A 21364-nucleotide genomic window follows, 5' to 3' on the forward strand; every position below is an offset into this window, starting at 1 on the left:
GACGACGACTACGGACGGACGGACAGAGACTCCCTGCTGCACAGTTCCCTCAACTACCCCCTTTGGGGACTTGGGGAGGAGCCAGGCTACGCCTGACTGGCAGAGGGATCTTCCTTTCCCCTGCCCCCGCCGCAAGCATCTTGAAAGTGGTGGCTGCCACGCCCAGAGCTGGGTGGGGGTGGAGGGAAATGGAGCCCATCTGCCTCATGAGTCTGGCCCAACTCCCCACAAGACCCCAGCAGGGGTAGCTGAGACAGGCCCACAAGGTGGGAGGCTGTGTTTCCCCCGCCCCCGACCCAACTCCGAGTGTAACAGCCACGGTTTCCACTGTCAAGATGCTTTCCTGTGGGTTGGGGGAGGAGGGAGCCCCGCCTACCATGTAGACCTGGCCTGGCTCTCCCAAAGACCCCAGCAGGGGTAGCTGGACTGGGCTGTGAGGTGTGGGGAGCTTCATACCTCTCCCCCACAGCTCCAGTCATGGCCACCACAGCTGTCACTCTCAAGACCCTCATGCTGGGGGTAGGAGGGAGAGGGAGCTAAAAGGGAAGGGCCCTAGAGTGCTCCTTTCTGATACTGCATCAGACGACAGTTAAATTTGGCACAATTGGCCTTCTTAAAAGTGTTCTGCAGCCATGAATGTTTGTTGTGTTATAGCTACAGAATGCTTTCAGGGGCCTCAACCTGGGAAAAATGTAACTTCTGTACACACCCTGTGTATCTGCTTGCATAGTTACATATTCATGAGTTCTGGAGATGTCTGCTGATAATCTTGTGAACTCTGATGGGCTTGGGGGCGAGTTGGAATGTTGTTGGAGTGTTGTTGTAAGGGTGAACAGAGCTAGAAGCTCTTAATGGTGGTTAGGATCTGATCAGGATGTGTGACATCTGTGAGACCTGGGCATAGGTACTTGGGAGGATGGAGACCATGTAATTAGCCCTTAAGGAGATGAGCAGCTTATGAGGAGATATGACTACAGGGAAGTCCTGGGGCAGTCTCCCTTTTCTGAAAGTATCATTTTATCAAGGCATGGCAGGAGAGGACAAGGGAAGATTCCCCAATGACTGTCAGGTTGACTAGGGCTGAGGGGTCTTCAGGGGCATAATGGCCACTCCTAGAACAGGATCCTCTTATAATGATGAGGAATAATGGCAGGTCTGGGCAGAAGAAATTGTTAAAGAATTTGCATGTGTGCACATACACACTAACTGAGTTTTGAATCAACATTTTTTTTCTTTCCTAACAGTGGGAACCCCTACATATGGAAAGTGAAGGTAAGATGGTTAAATACAGATGATGCACTTTATTTTGTATTTGTGTTGCCAAGTTTTGGATCATTGTACTGTTACTTAACTGTTTAAAATGATTTCTAGCATATTATAAAATATTAAAGGACTGTTTTATTCTACGTAGCCAACACAATAACTCCCCATTATGAATATTTCCACTACAGTTAGGTTTGTCTTAACACTGGTATTCCTTAACATGATTATACTACCTCCAATTTGGTTTGGGACCAGATCATGCAAATAACTGCTTCCCAAATCTGCTTGCTGAATCAATGATTTGGAATGAACAAAAAGCAGAAGCATAAAAGAGTCCTGCTTTCTAGACCTCTGAGTGGCCCTGTGGCCTGGGTATAATGATAGGACTTAGCTTAGCTGTTTGTATGGGCAACAGGATTAATACATCTGCTAAACAAGTTTCCTTTGGTCACCCATCTCTGGCATCCCTTTTGGGTTTAATTTTTCTTTGTAGCTTAAATGACTAGTCAGTATCTGGCAACATTCTTTGGACAAAGGCTTCTCGTTTCCTTTTTTGTGAGTCATATGTGATTTCCTGTGGCCTTAAATAGACTTATCTGAATCCTGAATCTGTGTTTTCTTCAGTCTGAAAGCAGCTTGGAGACACTTCAGCTTTCACACTATCATACTGGTTTTATGCTGATGTATCTCTAAGTAAAGTCAGTGACATTCATATTCAGCATGTGAATCAGGCCCCTGTTCATAAAATAATAACCTAGAATTTCATAACTGTCTAAACTAAAATTAAGTGTATTCAAATTAAAACACCAACAAAATTAAATAATGTAAAGGTTGAATAGATTGCTACATACCTTTCTAAGAGTACACAAGATCTCTTTTAGGTAGGATACTTTTAATAATCCAAGTTCCTTTGAATTAAGCAAAAATATGTGTACCATGTGGCCACATTTTTCAAAATCATATGCAACTTAGAAGACTATGTACCTTCACCTTTAGGGAGGGTGTAAACAGGTATGAGAAGAATCAAGACTTGAATTGGAAGAAAGAAAATACAGATAGAGGTTGTAGGTAATACATTTATGGAGACTCAGGCTGCAGCCTCAAACCTGGGGCCTCCACCCAGCTGCTCATCTTGGTCTGCCACCCTATAGCTGATTACTCAGGCTGGACAAGGCTGCCTTGAGGCATCCATCATAGCTTAGCCCTCTACCCTCCAAGTGGCTGGTTGGGGTCACATCCCAAATATAATCAGGAACAGGAAGTGTCTGTGCAGCAGGGCTCAACCTGATCCCAGCCTGCTTTGCTATTTCCTCTGGCTTGTTCTGACTCCTCTCTCTGCTTCATTGCCTGGCTTGCTATCTGACCCCACTCTTTACCTCAGTGGTCTCCAACCTTTCTGGGTAGGAGATCACTTTTTGAATTAAAAAGCAATCCAAGATCTACCCCCTCCCACCCCACTGGTCAGTCTGTGGGGAGGGACGGGCAGGCAGGGGGCAGATCAAGGCAGAGGGAGAAAAAATTATTTGGGGGCACACCCCCCTGGCAGGTAAGTCTGTGAGGGAAGGGGTGGGGGGAGGGAAAATCAAAGCACCAGCGGTGAGGGAGGGAGTGGGGCACAGGCAGGAGCAGGGGCTGGGGGGGAGTAGGCCTGGCTGGGCTGGGTGGTGGGACAAGCGGAGTGGGGGGGGCACGTGCCCCTGCATCTGCATGTGGGGCAGGGTGGGGAAGGGAGGGCTGGGGCCGGGGTGGTGCCAGGCTCTTCCCAGTGCACCTCTCTGGCTGCACAACTCTTGGGCTGGGTGGCAGCAGTGCTGGGAGCAGGGCTATGGGGAGGGGGGCTGCAGGCACCCAAAAATTTGCCCTAGCCCCCCACCCCTACTGTAGTCACTGGAAGCCCATGACTGGGCTGCCTTGGGGTCCTACCGCTGCCCCGTGTGCGTGTGTGTGGGGGGGCTAAGCCCCATTGTCCCCCCCCTTTCCATTATCTATGCCCCCATGTCCCCTGTCACCGGGTGAGTGAGGCCCCGACCGGGCCAGGCTAGGGAAGGGTCAGAGAGTAGGCAGCTCATCCAAGTGCAATGGGGGGCTCCTGCCACTGTACACACCCCAGTGGAGGCCCAGGGGGCATGTGTTCCCCTGATCTGTGCATAGGCATCAGGGCGCAAAGCCCAGCATGCAGTGGCAGCCGCCTCTGCCCCATGCACAGATTGGGGGGGCACATGACCCCCAGCCTCCACTGGGGTGCATGCAGTGTGGGAGGCCCCGCCATACCCCTGGATGAGATGCCTGGGCTCCAACCCTCCCCTGGCCTGGCTGGGGCCCCACTGACCCCTGCCCATGCCTCACTGCCTCACGCACTGCAGGGTGGCAGGGCATGAAGGAGGATCTCCCCACTGACCTGGCCCAACCCTGGTGGCAGGGGGTGCAGCTCAGCCCAGCCACTTGCCTCCTGCTGCTGTCCCGCCACTCCTAGAATGCGTCTTGGCCACTCTGCACATGCATCCTGCCACTCCCAATCATGGAGCCTCTGACAGTCGATCAGTTGCCCCAGACTGAGATGGACTGTCAGAGGCTCCACGATCGACTAGTCAATTGGGATCCACCAGATGGTGACCACTGCTCTACCTAATCTCCTGGCTTCCTGACTTGAGTTGTTCCTAGATCCTGCTCTTGGATTGACCTAGCTTCCTAACTTGGCTTTTCCCTCGATTCTGTTTACTCCTCCTGACTCTGGTTGTTACATTGATGCCCAAGTGGCCCCAGACCTGGCCACCTGTGACCCAGCATTACAGAGTCTGAAGATGAAAAGGAGAGGTTGGATAATGGTATGAGGGATAGAAAAGGTAAATGGTGCACTACTGCAAGTTAGATAAAACTAAAGTGTGTTTGCACTGGTGAGGGGAAGGGGCAAGTTTATCGGACTGAGAGGTTGAAGGGACAAGTGAAAGCAGAAGTGAGAGAGTTTGGAAGACAGAAAAGAATAAGGCAGGGGTGGGCAATTATTTTGGGTGAGTTTTGGCAAGCCGTGGAGCGCCACAAAGGCAGCCCTGCCTCTTGACAGGTGCCCCACCCCCTGGTCACCATCTTCGGACCAGAAGTTCCACCCTCTAACTCCTGACCTTTGCCACCAGAAGTCCATTCCCTTCCCCCTTGCCCTGCAAGTACTCCTTTCAGGAGGTCTTGGAACCAGAAAAATATCAAATTATATTCTAAAAATCAAACATGTACTACAACATTCTTTAATTTGATTTAAAAAAAAAAATTGTCCTGATATACATGCACTTGTGTTGTGTACATAGAAGTGATTGCACAACAGCTTAAGATGAAACCTTACTCTTGTGTATTGTGCGGGGTATGGGGGATGGGTATATGTTTGTGGGGGGCTGTGGGTGTGTGGGAAAGGGTTGGCTGTGTGTGAGGTTTGTGGGGAGGCGGGTGGGTGTGGGGTGAGGGAGGATGTGGGTGTGGTGTGGGTTGTGAATGGGTATGGGGTTTGTGGGGGGTTGTGAGTGTGTGGGGGAGGGTGGTGGTGTGTGTGGAGGAGGAAGGTTTGCCCACAGTCTCCCCATGGTGGGCAGAGCCCCTGCTGGTGCTCCTGCAAGCCCGGGCTCCATGCTCCTGCTGCTCCTGGCCCTGGGACACCTGCACAGGCCCCAAATTCCCGCTCGCAGCCACTTCCTCCTCCATCTGCCACTGCTGTCCATCTGCTGCTTCCCCATCCCTTCCCCTGCTTGCTACTCTGGCACCATGTCCCAGCTGCCTAGCTGAGACCACAGCAGGATCTGGCCCAGCCCAGTGTAGCACTGCAAGGAACTAGCCAGGAATTGCAGGGGACAGGCCAGCTCCTGCTGCATCCTGCAGCTCAGCGCTGCAGCCAGGAACCACATGGTGCTGGAGTGAGCAGCAGAGGGGTGGAGGGGAGTGGTGGCAACAGTGGGCAAATGGCTGTGGCAGGTGGGGGGCGGGGGGGAATGCAGAGTGCAGCAACAGTTGGGCGGGAGCACAGGGCTGTGCCAGTGTCCCAGGGCCAGAGCCAGCAGGGCCCAGAGCAGGGCAGCAGGAGTGTGGGGCTTAGGCCAGCAGGGGTTCTATGGAGCCAGGTCAGGCTGCACCAGCAGGGAGAGGGGGAGCCAGCCTAGCTCCAGAGCCCCTGCCGGCCTGGGCCTCATGCTCCTGCCCCCAGCTCTGGGCCCCCGCTGGCCCTGGCCCTGGCCCTAGCCCTGGTGCACTGGTGTGGGCCCTGCACTCTCACCCAGCTGTCTCTGCACTCCGCATGCCTGCTCACTGCCCACCCCTGCCAGCTGCTCTGGCACTATGTGGTTGCTGGCTGCAGCACCAGGGCCGCAGCAGCTGACTCGGCCCAACCCTAAGGATTGAGGCAATCGCCCTCAGTCCTTCCCTGCTTCCCGCCCCGCCCCCACATCTGAATTTCCCTCCAGTGGAGGGAGGCAGGAACAGCCTTATAGTCCCAGGCCAGAATCCTCTGCCAGGCATGGGCTTCCGACTGGGGCTGGGGCAGGCCTTGCTTCTGCGGCTGCTTGGTCCTGCTGGTAGCTCTTCCTGAGTTCTACTGCCCCTGGCTCCTGTCATCTTTGACAGGCTGCCAGGGACAGATAAACATTAAATTTCTTAAATTTTTTAGGGGCCCTGTGGGCCAGATAGAATGACCTGGCAGGCCTGATCCAGCCAATGGGCCATATTTTGCCCGCCCCGGAAATAGGGTGATTAAGGCAAGAAGAGATATTGGAGGAAAGCAAACAGTGTTGGTAAGAGGATGCCAGAGTGATCAGCTCCTAATAAGTTAGAGAATCAGTCTATAACAGTGGTTCCCAATCTGTGGTACGCATACCGCCAGTGGTACACAGACAACCTGTCAGTGGTACACATTCACAGATTTATTATAATTACTTTATATTTCAATAATTTGCTGGTGGTACTTAAGGTTGAACTGAAAAAATTGCTGGTGGTACTTCATGTTGTATCATTTTCAATTGGTGATATGCAATCTGTCAGAGTTTGGGAACTTCTGGTCTATAGTTGTCACAGCTGAAGATCAGATAAGTGCTTCTTCTAAAAAATCAACCAAAATTGCAAATACCTCTAATGAATTTTAGGATATTACATATATCTGTAGTACACCTGCCATTCATTATTATCTTATTGTTATAAATATTAGACAATATCCCTGTGTTACAAGAAGCATAGGGCTTAGTGCCCAGTCATACAAACATACTTGTAAGTAATTTTACTCATGTGAGGAACACCTAGAAAAAATGTGTGCATTTCTTTTTAAGATTGGGCCCTAAGTGTATTGAGGGATGCTGCTACCAGGGTGGAGATGGTATAGGCCTCTGACCGGTGTTGTATTTGAAGTACATGGTAATGTTTGAAAAGCTGCTGGTGGGGACAAGATGTGGAGAGAGGAAAGTCAGGTACACAAAAGCACTACAGAAGGTGTGCCAGAAGAGTTTGATCCCCAGCACTCCTGTCTCTCCTTCCTCCCCCCACCCATTTCACTGGGGTCTCCCTTGCTGTGTGCAAGGGTCAGAATTCACTTCTCATTAGCAGCACAGCTGAAGACTTGACAGGGGCTGCCAGCCCTTTTTGCCAGCTCTCTAGTTCCCCTTGCTGGTAAGTGCTGGTAGAGCACGTTTTCTATGGCACTTTTTCCCCCTCTAGATAGCTTGCCCAACATTACTGGTTGCTTGATGGAAATAACATCTTGCAGGTGCCATAGTAAAAGAAAATTGAGGACAAATGTTCAGTGATTGATGCGTTACAAGGTTGTTACATGCACCTTGAAGACTGTCAAGATTTTTTTGTTTGAAGTCACCCATTATTCTTCCTCTGTACTTTCCTTCTGAAATCCAAATGTGTAGGCATATATGCACATGCGTACATCTACACATAAAGCTATTGCAATGTGATGGTTTTGAAGGCCTCTTGACATTCATTTTGCATTGTGACCAGAAAGAGCATTTGTAAGCATATTAAATATTTTTACAAAACCCTTCTGTTTCATTCAGTAAAAAGTAATAAATTTTCCCTTGTTATGGTTATGAGTCTGAATCCCATCCATTAATAAATCTCTTGAAAGAAATCAGAGACCCTGTTCCTGATTAGAATGTGTTTTTTTTCCCTGTCCCCTCCAGCTTCTGTATCCAGTAAACCACAGGAGGATTCAGAGGAAAAACATGGAGAAGATTTCAAAAGAGAGAGTGATAAAGGCAAAAGAAAATATATTTAGTAAACTTTCTGAGCTATTCTTTTTTCTTGCTCCCTATAATTTATTTTTATTAAGATGTTTGAATAAATGTAATTGTCCACAATAATGAGCCAGGTATTGTGCAAACAGATGATATTCAAGTTTCCAACATGCTACCAAAGGTACATATCTCAGTTTTAATCTGAACCTTCCAAGCTATTTCCATCTCTGTTCTCCTCTTTCATTGCAGTAATGGTAAGGAAGTTGTTGTTATGAAAATATTTATTATTTTAGAACACCACTATATTGCCAGTGGTACTGTAGGCATGCAAGGACACAAGACCTACTCCTCCCCACCATAGTAATATGTAACATACAGAAAATGACAAGGAATTATTGGGTGTACAGATAATGAGAAGCAAGATTTGTTTGGTAATATCTCAACTGTGCAGTTGGGAGAGATGTTATAGTTAGTCCAATTAAAGGTATTTCCAAACAAACCTTGCTTCTGACATATTACCTGGACCATCATGACGACAGCAAAACTTTGACCTTCCTATAACAAAATAAAGATGACAGCACCAATCAGTGGGAGAAGAATACAGCTTTGGGGGAAGCATTGTTTTAAACTAAAGCTGATTGTATCAGCTATTTTGTTGTAAGTGATTTACCATATTTACTTGATTCCAAGACAAGGTTTCCCCCACATTTAACATGGGTGGGAGCCCCTTGTCTTAGAATCAAGTATGAGGGCAATGGGGCGGGGGGCAGAGAGGGTGGGGACAGGTGGCTGCTGTGGCTTAGGATCTAACCCCTACCTAGGTTCAGGGCTATAACCACAGATGCTGTCTGCCCCCCAACTCCTCTCACCCCCTTCTCAACCCCACCATCTCACCCCTGCAGCCTCTTCTCCTTATCTTCCCTCTACCCACCATGCAACCCCTCTTCCCACACCTGCTCCTCTTCCTCCCCATCCCTACCTTTGCTCTGTGCTGGCAGGCTTCATACATGCTTCAGTCTAGGGCACTCACCATGCTTCCACCCTGGCCTTGTAGCAGCAGCGCAGCCCCGAATGGCTGTTCCAGTGGCTGGTCTGGAGCTGTGCTCAGTACCTCAGGCTTGAACAGGGATAGACCCTGTCAGCATGGAGCAAGGGTAAGATGGGAAGGGTGAAGCAGAGGCTTGGGGGGAAAGGGGAGCAGAGGCTGGGGTGGAAGGACAGTAAGAGGAGCAGAGATAGAGAGGAGAGGGGAGAGCTGTGGTGGGAGGGTAGAGGTGGTAGGGGGCAGGCACAAGCAGGGGGCAAGCTGCTTGACCTCTGTACATCACCTGTCCCCCTCCCCCACTGCCCTCCCTCCTACAGCAGTGGGGAGATTGAATTAAAGATGATCTTCCAATACTTTGATTCCATATGTGGAAAATTCTAACAAATTTATAAATTAGCCATGTATAAAATCTAATTATGGGGTGGTCATCTTAAGTTCAGGGTCATCTTAGATTTGAGTAAGCATGATATATAAATTATGAGTTTAGTTAAATAATGTTTATATAACAGAAAAGGAAGTTTAACATCCAAGTGAGGAAATGTGGCCGGATGCATTAAGTTAATTAATTTTGAAGAGGAATATGAAGGAGAACAGTGAGGTTGCTTGCTGCATAGGAAACAGATTGTTGCATTTTGTCACACACATTATCCAGAGTATAAGATATTTGCTTAAGGCCTGATCTGAAGACTACTTAAGTCAGTGGAAGCCAGCCAAAGGTAGAGGGGCTGTAATAGCCACTTTTACTACCTTCAGCTGGCACAGGGAGAGTAACCAGGGAAGGAGACAAAGCAAGAATACCACTGCTCAAAGGCAACCCTTGGCTGTTGGACCATCCAGCATTCTTTGCAGCAAAACACTGAACAGGTTCAGCATGGTCTCAGGAAAGTACAAAGATGGAGATCATTTCAAATGATCTGGTCCACCAACTATTCATTGGTTTGGGATGTGTTGCTTTGTTTTAATGAACATTGAAATTATATCTGCAGCAGTAGTACTTTAATGAGGGACCAGACAGGTTGGCAATTATCATTGTAACAAATTCCTACAGACTGTTTTTTGTTTGGGTAAAACTATTTGGGTAAAACTATTTGATCTATATTTGTGTTGCTGAACTGCTTTCTAATTCCATGTTTTTTCTTTAGGTCCTCCTGATCGTCTGCAGGAAAAAGAAGATTTGTGCATCTTCTTAGCACTTCATATGGAAAATTCACCAAATTGTAAAATTCTGGGAGGGAATGATGGGGATAGTCAACCAAACACAGGAGGGAATGATGGGGATAATCAACCAAACACAGGAGGGAATGATGGGGATAATCAACCAAACACAGCAATTGTAAGTTGAATGAATTCAAGTTTTTGTTGTGATTATGTGGGATTAGAGACATTGTTGTTAATTAAGATGTTTGACCAGTTCAGATTTTAATTTATTGTAACTGTAATTTATTGTGTATATTATCAATTCGTTTTGATAAAACAGATATTGTTTAGTTGTAATTGGAGCAATGCATGGTCCCTATTCCATCCAACAGTGGTGGAGTAATCTTTAAAAGCATCAAAATTCTCCTTTGTGAAGGTTTTGTACGACTGATATGGTTTCCAGTGCAATGCTAGAAGTAGTAAGCAGAATAATAAGGTTGTGTTACCACTTAATTATTGCATCTATATCCATCTATTCTAATTAATATTGATGAATATCTATAATTGAGTTCTTTAGCTCAATTAAGAACTTAAGAAGTTATTGGATGAAATTTAGAACGTTCCCTCCAATTACATACCTTAGGAAGTGCATCATGGAAGCCTCTTTGTTCAATAAATATTCATTTTGGATGGTTAAATAATATTAATATTTATACTCTCCTTCAGACAAATGGCTTGGTAAATGTTGTGACTGTCACTTACTGGCATTTTATCCTTGATTTTGTTCAAGAGATGGGAATCGTGCACTTGATCATTATGACATAGCTGTTTCATTTGGTTTCCCATAGTGCCTTTTACCTTCAGAATCTCAATCAGTTTCCCTCTTTGTCAGAATAAAATCTAAATAGCTGTCCATTTAGTCCCTGCCTCCACCTTCTGAAATAAACGGTTGTCTACGACCCGTTCCAAGAATGTCACACAATCTAAATGAGCATGACAATCCTCTGCTTTAAGAGACTGATCTTAAGAAATTATAAAGGATGTTGGTATTTCTTTTCCTTTTCCTTTCCTTTCTGTAGTTTTGCAAAACTGGGATTGTCATCTGTGAAGCAGAAAAACCAAAAAGGATTATCACAATGGACTGCTCCACCACGGAGTTGCATGCTGTACCAAAAGCATTGTTAAGACTTCCAAATGCAGTGAGAGGCTGTGAAGTTTATCTCTCTCGAATGCCTTGCCTCAGTTGTGCAAAATTTTTGGTTCAAGGTCTGTATCAGGTGTAAATAGCTATAAAGTAACTGGCTTCATACTTGTGGGAAACAGCCTGATAAAACAGTGATGTCCATGTTTAGTCCTTTTAATGCTTTCCTCTTCTCCCCTCTCTCATCCCTTCCTACTCTCAGTCTTTTTCTTTTCATAATTTTATGGCTGCAGGCAGGTGTTAATTTTGCTGCTCAGTTGGGATCTGGTGAATTTTACCTGAGATCCCCAAAATCATATGGATACTATGCCAGATGTACATGGCAGGTCACAATTTTGAGGAACTGGGATAAAGCTCCTCAAATCCTACCACATGCCAGGACCCTTAAAGCTGCATCCTGAAGCCTGGCATTGGGAGTGGGGGCGGCAATGATGTAGAGTGTACTGAAGGCCATTTCAAGGTGCCAGACCAAGGGGAGCACCTTGCTGTGAAGCCCCTAAGTGCTAAAGCTGAGCATTAGGACTCAGTTATGCTAGGTACTGTGACAACTATAGTTGCTTTACATTATAAAGCCTTTGTTATTACTGTATTTACTCTAACTGAAGATAAAGATTCCCCTGCCCCAAACAGTGTAGGGGGAGGAGAGACCGCATCTCAGATTTAAGCACTAGCCTAGGGCAGGCAGCAGCTCAGCTGTGGCTTCAGCCCCAAATTTGGAGCCAAAGCCAAAGATGAACTGCTGTCTGTCCTGAGTCAGGGTGGCTCATGAGGTGGGGGAGGGGGACCATGGCAGGGAAGTGGGGGGAGATATCATGGTGAGGAGGGAGAAGGAGAGTGAGGGAGACTACACAACCTGCTTCCCAGCCAATGCCTGCCTGCTCCTTCCAGCCTGCCCTCCCCCCACCTTATCTTCTACTCCAGCTCTGTCCCCAACCCAGCCTGGCCCAACCCAGAGCTGCCACTGCTCCTTCTGCCTGGCTGGGCAGTGCTGGGGCTGGGCCAGGGCTGCTGCCACTGTCTGTCCCAGGGTGATGTTAAATGGTGGTGGGGGAGAGGTTTCTGGGAGCAAGGGGACAGGCATGGGGGCAGGTGGCAGGGGAGAGCAGGGAGTAAGGGGGCAGGGAGTGGAGGGCAAGCACAGGGGTTAAGGGGTGAGGGGGTAGGTAGCACAGACATGGGGGAGGCACAGGGAGGGCAGCAGTGTGACAATGTGGTCAAGCGTTGCGGGGACAGGCACGGGTGGTAGAGGCAAACAAGGATGGCAAAGGTTGGGGGGCAAGGAGTTGGGTTATGGCCCCTCTTCCCCTGTTGCTTCCTTCCTTGCCACAGCTTTAGTGGGGATGAATTTAAGATGACCTTCCACTAATTAGATTCTATACATGGGAGGGTTGTCTTAAATTATTGAGAGTATTGTCTTAAATTTGAAGTTGTCTTGGACTGGGGTAAATACAGTAATAACAAACAATGTTCCATCAAACAAGGTGTAATTAGTTTAAATATTAGTGTTTTAGTTTAGATTTCATGGTAAAGAAGATAAAATAATTTTTGTACTTTTATTTTAATAATATCTTACCTAAGTTTTTCTTCATGCAGCACAAGTCTCCAAAGTGTCCTACTGGCCTAATCTTGAAATGCAAATCACAGAAACAAGTATGAATCAACTTGAAGTGGAAACAAAACAGGTTGATGGCATCTTTAGAGAAAGCTATATCACTGCAGAAATCTACATACCAATTCTAGATTATAAAACAGTGGATAAGAAGATTTTTCCAAAGACTGGATCACCTGACTATCATATGACACTTGCTCCAATTAATTCCATATTTGACCAGAAAGCATCACGTAAACTTCTGGAAATACTTAACCTGCAGCATGTTAAAAAAGAGAATCAATTCACAAAATCATATAAAGAACAGATTAAAAATGCACAGAAATGCTTTCAGAAATTGGCAAGTGGTATTGATAATCAGATAACTGAAAAAAATGTTGAAAAATCAGTACATATCATTACACACAAAAATTCTGAATATATTCATCCATTACAGCTCTGTTACTTACTAGCAGCAAGAAATGGTAAGTAAAGTTTAGTATTAAAGTCAGAAAGTAATCTAGTGCAGAAAAGATACGAGTCCCGCAGAGCTGAGGCTAATATGTAATACAGATGTGATATATTTAAAAAAAACTGTGAAGCGGTATGTGTTTAGTCAAACTGATGTAGTATCACAAGATTTAGACAGTTTACATGGGCATAGAGACTATAATTTAATTGAATTTACTTGAATATTACAAAACAAATACAAATCACCTAAAAAAAATTATTTCAAGGCTGTTACTACAGTTTTACAAAAAAAATCCATAATCAATGACAAATCTGTTCTGCTAACACTGGTCTGAATTCAGTTTTGTGGAGACCCATGCTGTCTTAACAATAATTCTATGAAGGATTATGCCCTAAAGAAGTGCAGTGCTTCCTGGGCAGTACATGGTGATAAAAGGAAGGCTACCCACTGTATTCATTTAATGGAGGGTAGACCATATGTTTTATAGCTAACCAACATGAAAGAAAAACAGGCTTATGTATCTTCCACCATAAGGAAGTGCTACTGCTAGGGCGTGCTATTAGAGAGCTGAATTCAGAGACAGCAGTTGTGGTCTATCTTGTTTCCACTCTTGTGCATCTTTGTAAAATGTTGAATAATATGGTCTCAAATGTGTTTTAATCAAGATCCACTATTTCTGAGTTTCTTAAACATTTTCTTAGTTTAAAATGATAATGTTTTAAAAACATATTTGTGATAGTATTTCATACTACTTTTTTGTATTTCACTCTAAGTTTTTAACAAAGGGAATGATTTCCAGGTTGTAGCTGTATTGGTCTTGAGGCAAAAGGAATCAAAACTTGTGGTAGAGGTGATATCTTTTATTAGACCAACTAGATTTTTGCAAAAAAAATTATTTAATTGCAAGCTTAAACACCTGAAAGCTTGCAATTAAAGATTTTTTTTGTTGCAAAATCTAGTTGGTCTAATAAAAGATATTACCTCTACCATGAAGTACTGTACTGTACTGGCAATCGTAGGAAACCCTATTGTGCCATGTGTAAACATATAGGCATTACACATGGTGATAGAAAACTCTACTCTTACTGCTTCCCTGCCCCCCACCCCCCGCCCTCCCACCAGAAATAGCTTGAACATCTGTACTCTTACTTATTTTGTTGAGGAAAAAAAAGTGTATATCCTGGCACAAATGTAACATCTGTCCACGGCTGAAGTCTGTACCTTGTGGTCAGAAGGGTTACTAGGGTTATGACTCCTCTCTTAATAGGAGATAGCTCAGCAGCAGTAGCACAGAATTACTAGTATAAATAAAAGAAAAAGTCAAAAATCCCTATTAGTATCAGTACAAGGGAATGGTGTAGGAAGGCAAAACATTGTTGGTACTTCCCATCAAGATGACTTCACCAGTGTGAAGTTTGGGGATGGGTTGTAGAGAAAGAGCTGTGGGGGCAGCTCAGGGGCAGGTCCTGGGGGTGTGGTATTCTGGACTGCTCCCCCTGCTACTGCTGGTTCCAGTTGATCTGGGCTCGGGGGCAGGTCTGCAAAGCCAGTCATGGGATGAGGCTGTGTGGGGTGCTAGGCTGATGAGGGGACAGCGACAGCAGTGCTCATTTTCCTCCTTCCAGTGTCTGCTCCATGTAGGTGCCCCTGCTGGCCAGGAGCAGGCACTGGAAGGTGCCCTGGCACACCACACTACTGCCTCTTGCTGACACAAGCATGGGGGAAGCCCCGGAACTGCTTCAGCCCCGCACATCAGGAAGTGGCCATGTGGCGAGCCTGGCTCGGCTGGAGACAGCAGCTGGGGCACTCAGGTTCTTTCTTCCAGTGCCTATTCCTGGCCAGCAAAAGACACCTTTGGAGGCGGCAGGATAGTCAGGAAGCAGGTGCTGGAAGGAAGAAACTGCATACTGCCACTGCTGTCCCCAGCCAAGCTCAGCACCCAGTACAGCTGGTTCCCATAGCTTCTGCCTAGAGTGGGACAGACACAGCTGCCACCCCCACTCCACCACCACCATGTCAGCCATAAACAGCAGCAGCAATGTTGGGGTCAGGGGTAGGTGCCCCCCAGCCTTCATGTGCCTTCTCTATGTCTAGCTCCCTGGTGTCCCCTGCTGACTTGGAGGCTTGTCATACCTCATCCCTGAGCCCCTCATTGTCTGAGGGGCATTGTGCTGCACCCCCTTTAGTATATCCTGGATCTTCCCATATGTGGGCTGAAGTATCTTCCATTCTGACTATTTATGGAATGTGCTGGTACAGCACAGAACTGTCACTGTTGGACGTTATAGAGCTCCCACAGCAATTTATTGCTTCCTTTCCTTGGTGGAATACTTTGTGGTGGGCAGCAGTGGTAACATGAACCTCTTTGTGCTTTGGTATGTATCCTTTGTATTTCTTTGCACCAGTTGGGTTGATTCAAGACCTAAGACTTAGTTGATAGATTGAAGCATCTGTATGTTACCTGTATTTTTAACCCTCTGTATCTGAATGTTTCCTTCAGATAGTTATAATACTGGAGTGGGAACACTGATATACCATAAAGACATCATTGTAAGTACAGTATACGAGTCCATAAACAATAAGCAATTTCCAAGTGATAAGGAAACCACTCAGAATCTTCCAACATGTGTTCAAGGGCCCAGTTCTGCTATAGAAGATGCACAATGTCTTTGTAGGCTTTGTGTTTATTGTTTATATAAGTGAGCAAGTTAATTCATCTCATATGAATAATGATTCATAACAATTCTCAAATCATGAAGCCAGAATCAATGTAATCAAGCTAAAGTGATACTTTTACAAAGAAAGGGTTTTCAGACAACACCATTTGGCCAAGAAACAAATTATATATTCCATATGACTATATTATAACAATATAAAAATATCATTTTTTCACGTAGAATATAAGTGAAGCAAGTAAATGAGTAGCTGCAATATTCTATGAGTATCAGACCATACTGTTATGGTACGACTATAGTCATTCTAATATTTTTGTCTGATGTTTAATATTTATATCATAGTTTAAGAGTGATATTACCATGATAGTTCAGAAATTATACGAGAGGTAAGGATTTCTTGGAGTGATATCTTTTATTGGACCAGGTATGTATCTGGGATAACGTTAGACAAACTTTCCAATGCAAGACTTTCTTCCTCAGGTAGAATTCTTCCTACCTGAGGAAGAATGCCTTGCATAGGAAAGCTTGTCTAACTTTGTCCCAGCTACATAGTTGGTCCAATCAAAGTTATCACCTTAAGAAAGCCTTGCCTCTCGCAAAATATTTACTTGTCAGTTATCATTGAACTTCTGATTTGCTCTGTTTTTTACAATGACACAAACTCCAACTGTAGACAACAAAAAATCTTTGGGAGTTAGGTTGAGCCCTAAACCATTGAATCATAGGACCTTATGAGATCATCCAGTCCAGCCCCCTGCTCAAAGAAGAATCATTCCTGACTAAACCATCTCAGTCAAGAATCTGTCTAACCTGCTCTTGAAAATGTCCAGGAATGGAGACACCACAGCCTCTTTAGGTAGGCTTCTAGTAAATTGTTTTTGTTTATTTTGTATGCTGTCAGGTTGCTGTTGGCTACAATGGATATCCAAAAGGGACAGTGAATAGTCTGTTTGCAAAGAAGGATGATGGCAGTTTTGATGAGCGGGGAGTCATATGTGCAGAAGCTAATGCAATCATTTTGAGGTAGGAAGTCATTAAGTATATAAAAGAGTAAGATAAAGACCCAATCTGTTTATTCTTTTATTAAAACATAAATTATTTTCAAAATAATATCCCATCACCTGTAGGGAATTTCATTCAGTGGGTGAAAGGGAAAAATGGCATAAGATAATATTGCAATGTGCTATGAACCTGTGAGGCACTAAGCACGCTCACTTCAGACTAAATTTTTGGTCAGCATTATCTTATACTGTTGTATTCCCTATGGCTAAGGACAGAAATTACACATAAACCAGTGTAAGTGATCGGAAACCAGTTCAAATCTGTAACACAACAGAAGTTCAGTGCACATATACTGCTTTCAAAATGGCTGAAACTGCTTTAAGATTAACCTGGATGGATGTAGTATCAGACTTAAATGATTTAGGTTAAATTGGTTTATTGAACTTCTGTCTCAGATCCCCTCCAGATTCAAATGAACTTACAGTCCCCCAGCATCTCAGGAGGTTTTGCACCTCCCCACCCCCACTTGCAATGAGGGTGGACTAGTCCTGACCCAAGTTATCTGCCCCAGCTGAGCAGGGAGGTATTCTCTAGCACCCCCTGGCTTCTGGCCTAGGCCACTACAGGCATGTGGCTACATTTCTGAACTGAAAAGTGAATATCTGTTAATTTCCTTATTGGTTCAATCTATGCAGTTTAGACTAACCTGCAAGGATTGAATCAATTTAGCCTTTAGCTTACAGGACTAGATGATAGTGCCATCTCCTTGTCCAATCACTCCCCCCTCAGAACTCTAAGCACGATGTACTTATGCGTTTTCTGGAGCACTGCATTGCTAATTTAACAAGTAGATAGCAGAGGGTGGCATCACTCTCAGACCCCACTACTCTCAATCAGTCCTTCCCCTTAGGTAGACCCTTTTGATCTGCACATGCCTCCAAGGGCACCCACTGGGGCTAATCACAGCTTTCAATCTCTGTAGCCATGCCCATGCCTTACAGGTGTAACAGTCAAACAGTTCAGTGGGTCCTAGTCTCTCACATGGACTTCTACAACTCTTCAGTCCTTTGTCAATCTCTGCTGTTCTTGGTGCTGGGCTTTCTCTGCATCTCCCCCTCTTCCCCACCCCCTCTGCAGGCTCAAGCCTCAGGTGCCTTCCCAGACCTACTGAGACATCCTGACTTCTCCTACAGTCTGAAACCTGGTGCACTGTTTAAACATGAACAAACCAAAACACTGGCTATAACTTAATTCTCTAAGCACACTGACTTTTTTCTGAAATCCCCATCCACACTAAGTCTAATCCTCTGCCAGCCCTTAGCTCCTTACTGACATTTGTGTGGGATAGCAGGATGTCTATCCAGCTCTCATGAATTGGCAGTTTACTGCAGAGCTCCTTCCCTTTCAGTCTCCAGGGCCAGACTGACCACTCAGAATCTAGCCTTGGCTCATATGCCACCAGAACCCTGCCCCTTTCTGATCAGGTGACTCCCTGGGCTCTCTGCAGGTGTTCTCTAATGAGCTTTGCTGCTTGTCTTCAGGTCAGCCTATAGCAGCAAACCTAGCAGTTGTAGTCTTGCCTTGACTCCCACGCAAGACTTTATCTTGTACTATTTCCAGGAATTCATTAGCATTGCAGTAGGCTTCTTGCTGCTCACACAGGTACTCTACTATTGCACTATTGCTGTGCAACTAACACAGCAATAGTTACGTCCCATTTATGGGCTCTGGCTGCTTATTCCTTTACAGGTAGCCCCCTTCTTGTCTGCCTGAGTACTATTTGCCCCTAGTTTTCCTCTATAAGTAACAGAAGCCATAGGCTACCTGTTACAGTTCTCAATAATGTAAGAACAGGAGAAGAGGAAGCAGATATTGAAGGCTTGACTTGGCCTTGGACGAGGGGGAAAAATACTCTTCTAAGATAGGGTAGATTTTACAGGATAGGGTACTAGAAGGGATCCAGTACTGAATGTGGGGCATTGGAACAGGAAATTTTCCCTCATGTTTGCAGGAGGCAGTTAGAGCCTGTTGTCTCACCCTGCTAAAGAGGTGCTATCTAGGCTGCAGTAATGGTTAAATCTTGGATGTGGGCTGGGCCACAAGTGTTATTTCTACAGTCTTGAGAAAGCACAGCTGAGTGGGGGATAACGGACTTACCTTAGATGGAGTTTGTTGCCTCAGTCATCACTTCCCAGAGCCCTGAACTTGTGATGTATGTCCTGAGTGTTAGTTATAGGCCTGAAGTGCCTTAATAATCTAGGTTGGTCACTGGCAGAGGGAGAAAAAGAGAAACGAACTAAAAAGAACTAATTCATAAAAACTGACAGAGTTTGGTCTTTCACAGAACTGAGGAAGATTTGAATGGCGCTGTATTAATCACCACAGTGGAGCCCTGCAGTGACTGCATGAAACTGATTGAACAAATGAAGATACAGAAAGTCATTTGGCCTGATCGAGTGAGAAATGTGAGTCATAGTAAAAATACAATATAAAGCTGTGCATCACAGTTCCAAGCCTAACTGCATTGCTGTCCCCTCTTTGTTTGGACCCCCTCATGTCTTATGGTGTTTTACCTTTCTTGAGGTGGAATCATGGGATTCTTCCACTCGCAAACTGGGCCATGGTATGCAGTACCTCATGTGTCAATTGTTCTTCCTTTGCAGATCTGACTGGGTTTAGCCATTACACTTGTTCCCCTCCAGGAACTACCGATCAGCATTACCTTCGCAAAGCATGAATCTTCATTGGCAATCCCTCACAGTTGAGGATGATTGTCTTCCATGATTGTCTTATCTGTGGGTCTGAAGGTGGCTGATAAGGCCTATCCAGGATTGAGAGACTCTGTTCCAGACTCTGTTTCCATGCGGGGTGGGTGGCTCTGGGTTCTTGGTTTGGTCCAATGTTAGAGTCCACTGTTTCTGCCACTTCTGCTTTTCCATCTCCTTTTGTCATTGTAAGGTTTCAAAGTACCAAGGTCCTTCCAGCAGACTCTTCCTCCATTTGGGGCAGCCCTGGGTGATAGTCTCCCATGAGTTTCATAGTTTCATAGTTGGTAGGGTTGGAAGGGACCTGAGCAGATCATCAGGTCTGACCCCCTGCCACGGCAGGAAAAAGTACTGGGGTCAGATGACCCCAGCAAGGTGTTCGTCTAACCTCCTCTTAAAGACCCCCAGGGTAGAAGCCAGCACCACTTCTCTTGGAAGTTGTTTCCAGATCCTAGCCGCCCTGACAGTGAAGTAGCGCCTCCTGATGTCTAGTCTGAATCTACCCTCTGCCAACTTGTGACCATTATTTCTAGTCACTCCCGGTAGTGCTCAGGGAAACAGGGACTCCCCCAATGTCTGCTGGTCCTCTCTGACTAGTTTGTAACAGGCCACTAGATGCCCCCTCAGCCTTCTCTTGTGGAGGCTGAACAGGTTCAGGTCCCTTAGCCTCTCCTTGTAGGGCCTACCCTGCTGCCCCAATCATGTGAGTGGCCCTCATCTGAACCCTCTCAATGGTGTCCACATCCCTCCTGAAGTGCGGTGCCCAGAACTGGATGCAGTACTCTAACTGCGGCCTGACCAGTGTTGCATAGAAGAGGAGGATCACCTCCTTGGACCTGCTCGAGATGTATCTGTGGATGTATGACAAGGTATCGTTGGCCTTCCTGACCGTGTCCCCACACTGCCGGCCCATGTTCATTTTGGCATCAATAATGATTTCAAGATCCTTTTCTGCCTCTGCACTGACGAGAAGGGAGTTCCCCAGACTGTAGGTATGCTGCTGGTTCTTCCTCCCCAGGTGCAGTACCCTGCATTTGTCAGTGCTGAAACCCATCCTGTTCTCATCTGCCCACCCCTGTAATCTGTCTAGGTCTGATTGAAGCCTATTCCTCCCTTCTAGCGTGCCCACATCCCCCCACATCTTAGTGTCATCTGCGAATTTGAACAGGGTGCTTTCTACCCCCTCGTCCAAATCGCTGATGAAGATGTTGAACAGTGCGGGCCCGAGGACTGAGCCCTGGGGGATCCCACTGCACATATCCCTGCAGGTCGAAAATGATCCATCCACCACCACTCTCTGGGTGCGACCCTCCATCCAGTTAGCGACCCATTTGACTGTGTAGGTGTCAACACCACAGTCCCCTAGTTTTTTAATGAGAATGGGGTGAGAGACAGTGTCGAAGGCCGTCCTGAAGTCCAGAAAGATTACGTCCACTGCTACCCCTGTGTCTAAGGATTCGGTGACCTGGTCATTGAAGGCCACCAGGTTGGTCTAACAGGACCTGCCTTTAATGAACCCGGGTTGGCTGCCCCTAAGCATAACCTCCCTTGCTGGCCCCTCATGGACTTGTGCCAGGATAATTCTCTCAAAAAGCTTACCCAGGATTGAGGTAAGACGAACTCGCCTATAGTTTCCTGAGTTGATGTTGATGTTGCATTTTTTACAAGTTGGTCTTGAGGATGTCTTTGAAGCACTTTCTCTGCCCTCTTCTTGAGCATACACCTTGACTGAGCTGGGAGACTAAAACTTGCTTCAGGAATTTGGAGCAGGGTTGGGCAAAATATGGTCTGTGGGCTGGATCTGGCCCATGGAGGGACTTTGTCTGGCCCCCAGCAGGTCCCTTGGTCCTGCCTGGTTTGGGTGACATCTGGCCTGTGGCATGTCCTGCACTGGGCATACAGTGGGGGTGGGTCGTCTCCACAGCTAGACTTCATAGATTCATAGATGTTAGGGTCAGAAGGGACCTCAATAGATCATCGAGTCCGACCCCTGCATAGGCAGGAAAGAGT

The 21364-nt window shown here is 46.0% G+C and overlaps 1 protein-coding gene across 1 annotated transcript in view; it reads left to right on the forward strand.

Moving 5' to 3' along the window:
• Positions 1-21364, forward strand: part of LOC102383537 (cytidine and dCMP deaminase domain-containing protein 1-like) — a 59377-nt gene that overhangs the window by 25046 nt on the left and 12967 nt on the right. Inside the window, exons 10-17 of the mRNA XM_014519396.2 lie at positions 1245-1272; positions 7416-7490; positions 9657-9847; positions 10731-10917; positions 12446-12925; positions 15413-15462; positions 16489-16610; positions 18934-19054. Coding sequence (XP_014374882.2) covers positions 1245-1272; positions 7416-7490; positions 9657-9847; positions 10731-10917; positions 12446-12925; positions 15413-15462; positions 16489-16610; positions 18934-19054 — 1254 coding nt within the window. The remainder of the gene's footprint in view (positions 1-1244; positions 1273-7415; positions 7491-9656; positions 9848-10730; positions 10918-12445; positions 12926-15412; positions 15463-16488; positions 16611-18933; positions 19055-21364) is intronic.

This window comes from Alligator sinensis, unplaced genomic scaffold (assembly GCF_000455745.1).
Source record: "Alligator sinensis unplaced genomic scaffold, ASM45574v1 scaffold957_1, whole genome shotgun sequence".
NCBI classification, from domain to species: Eukaryota; Metazoa; Chordata; order Crocodylia; family Alligatoridae; genus Alligator; species Alligator sinensis.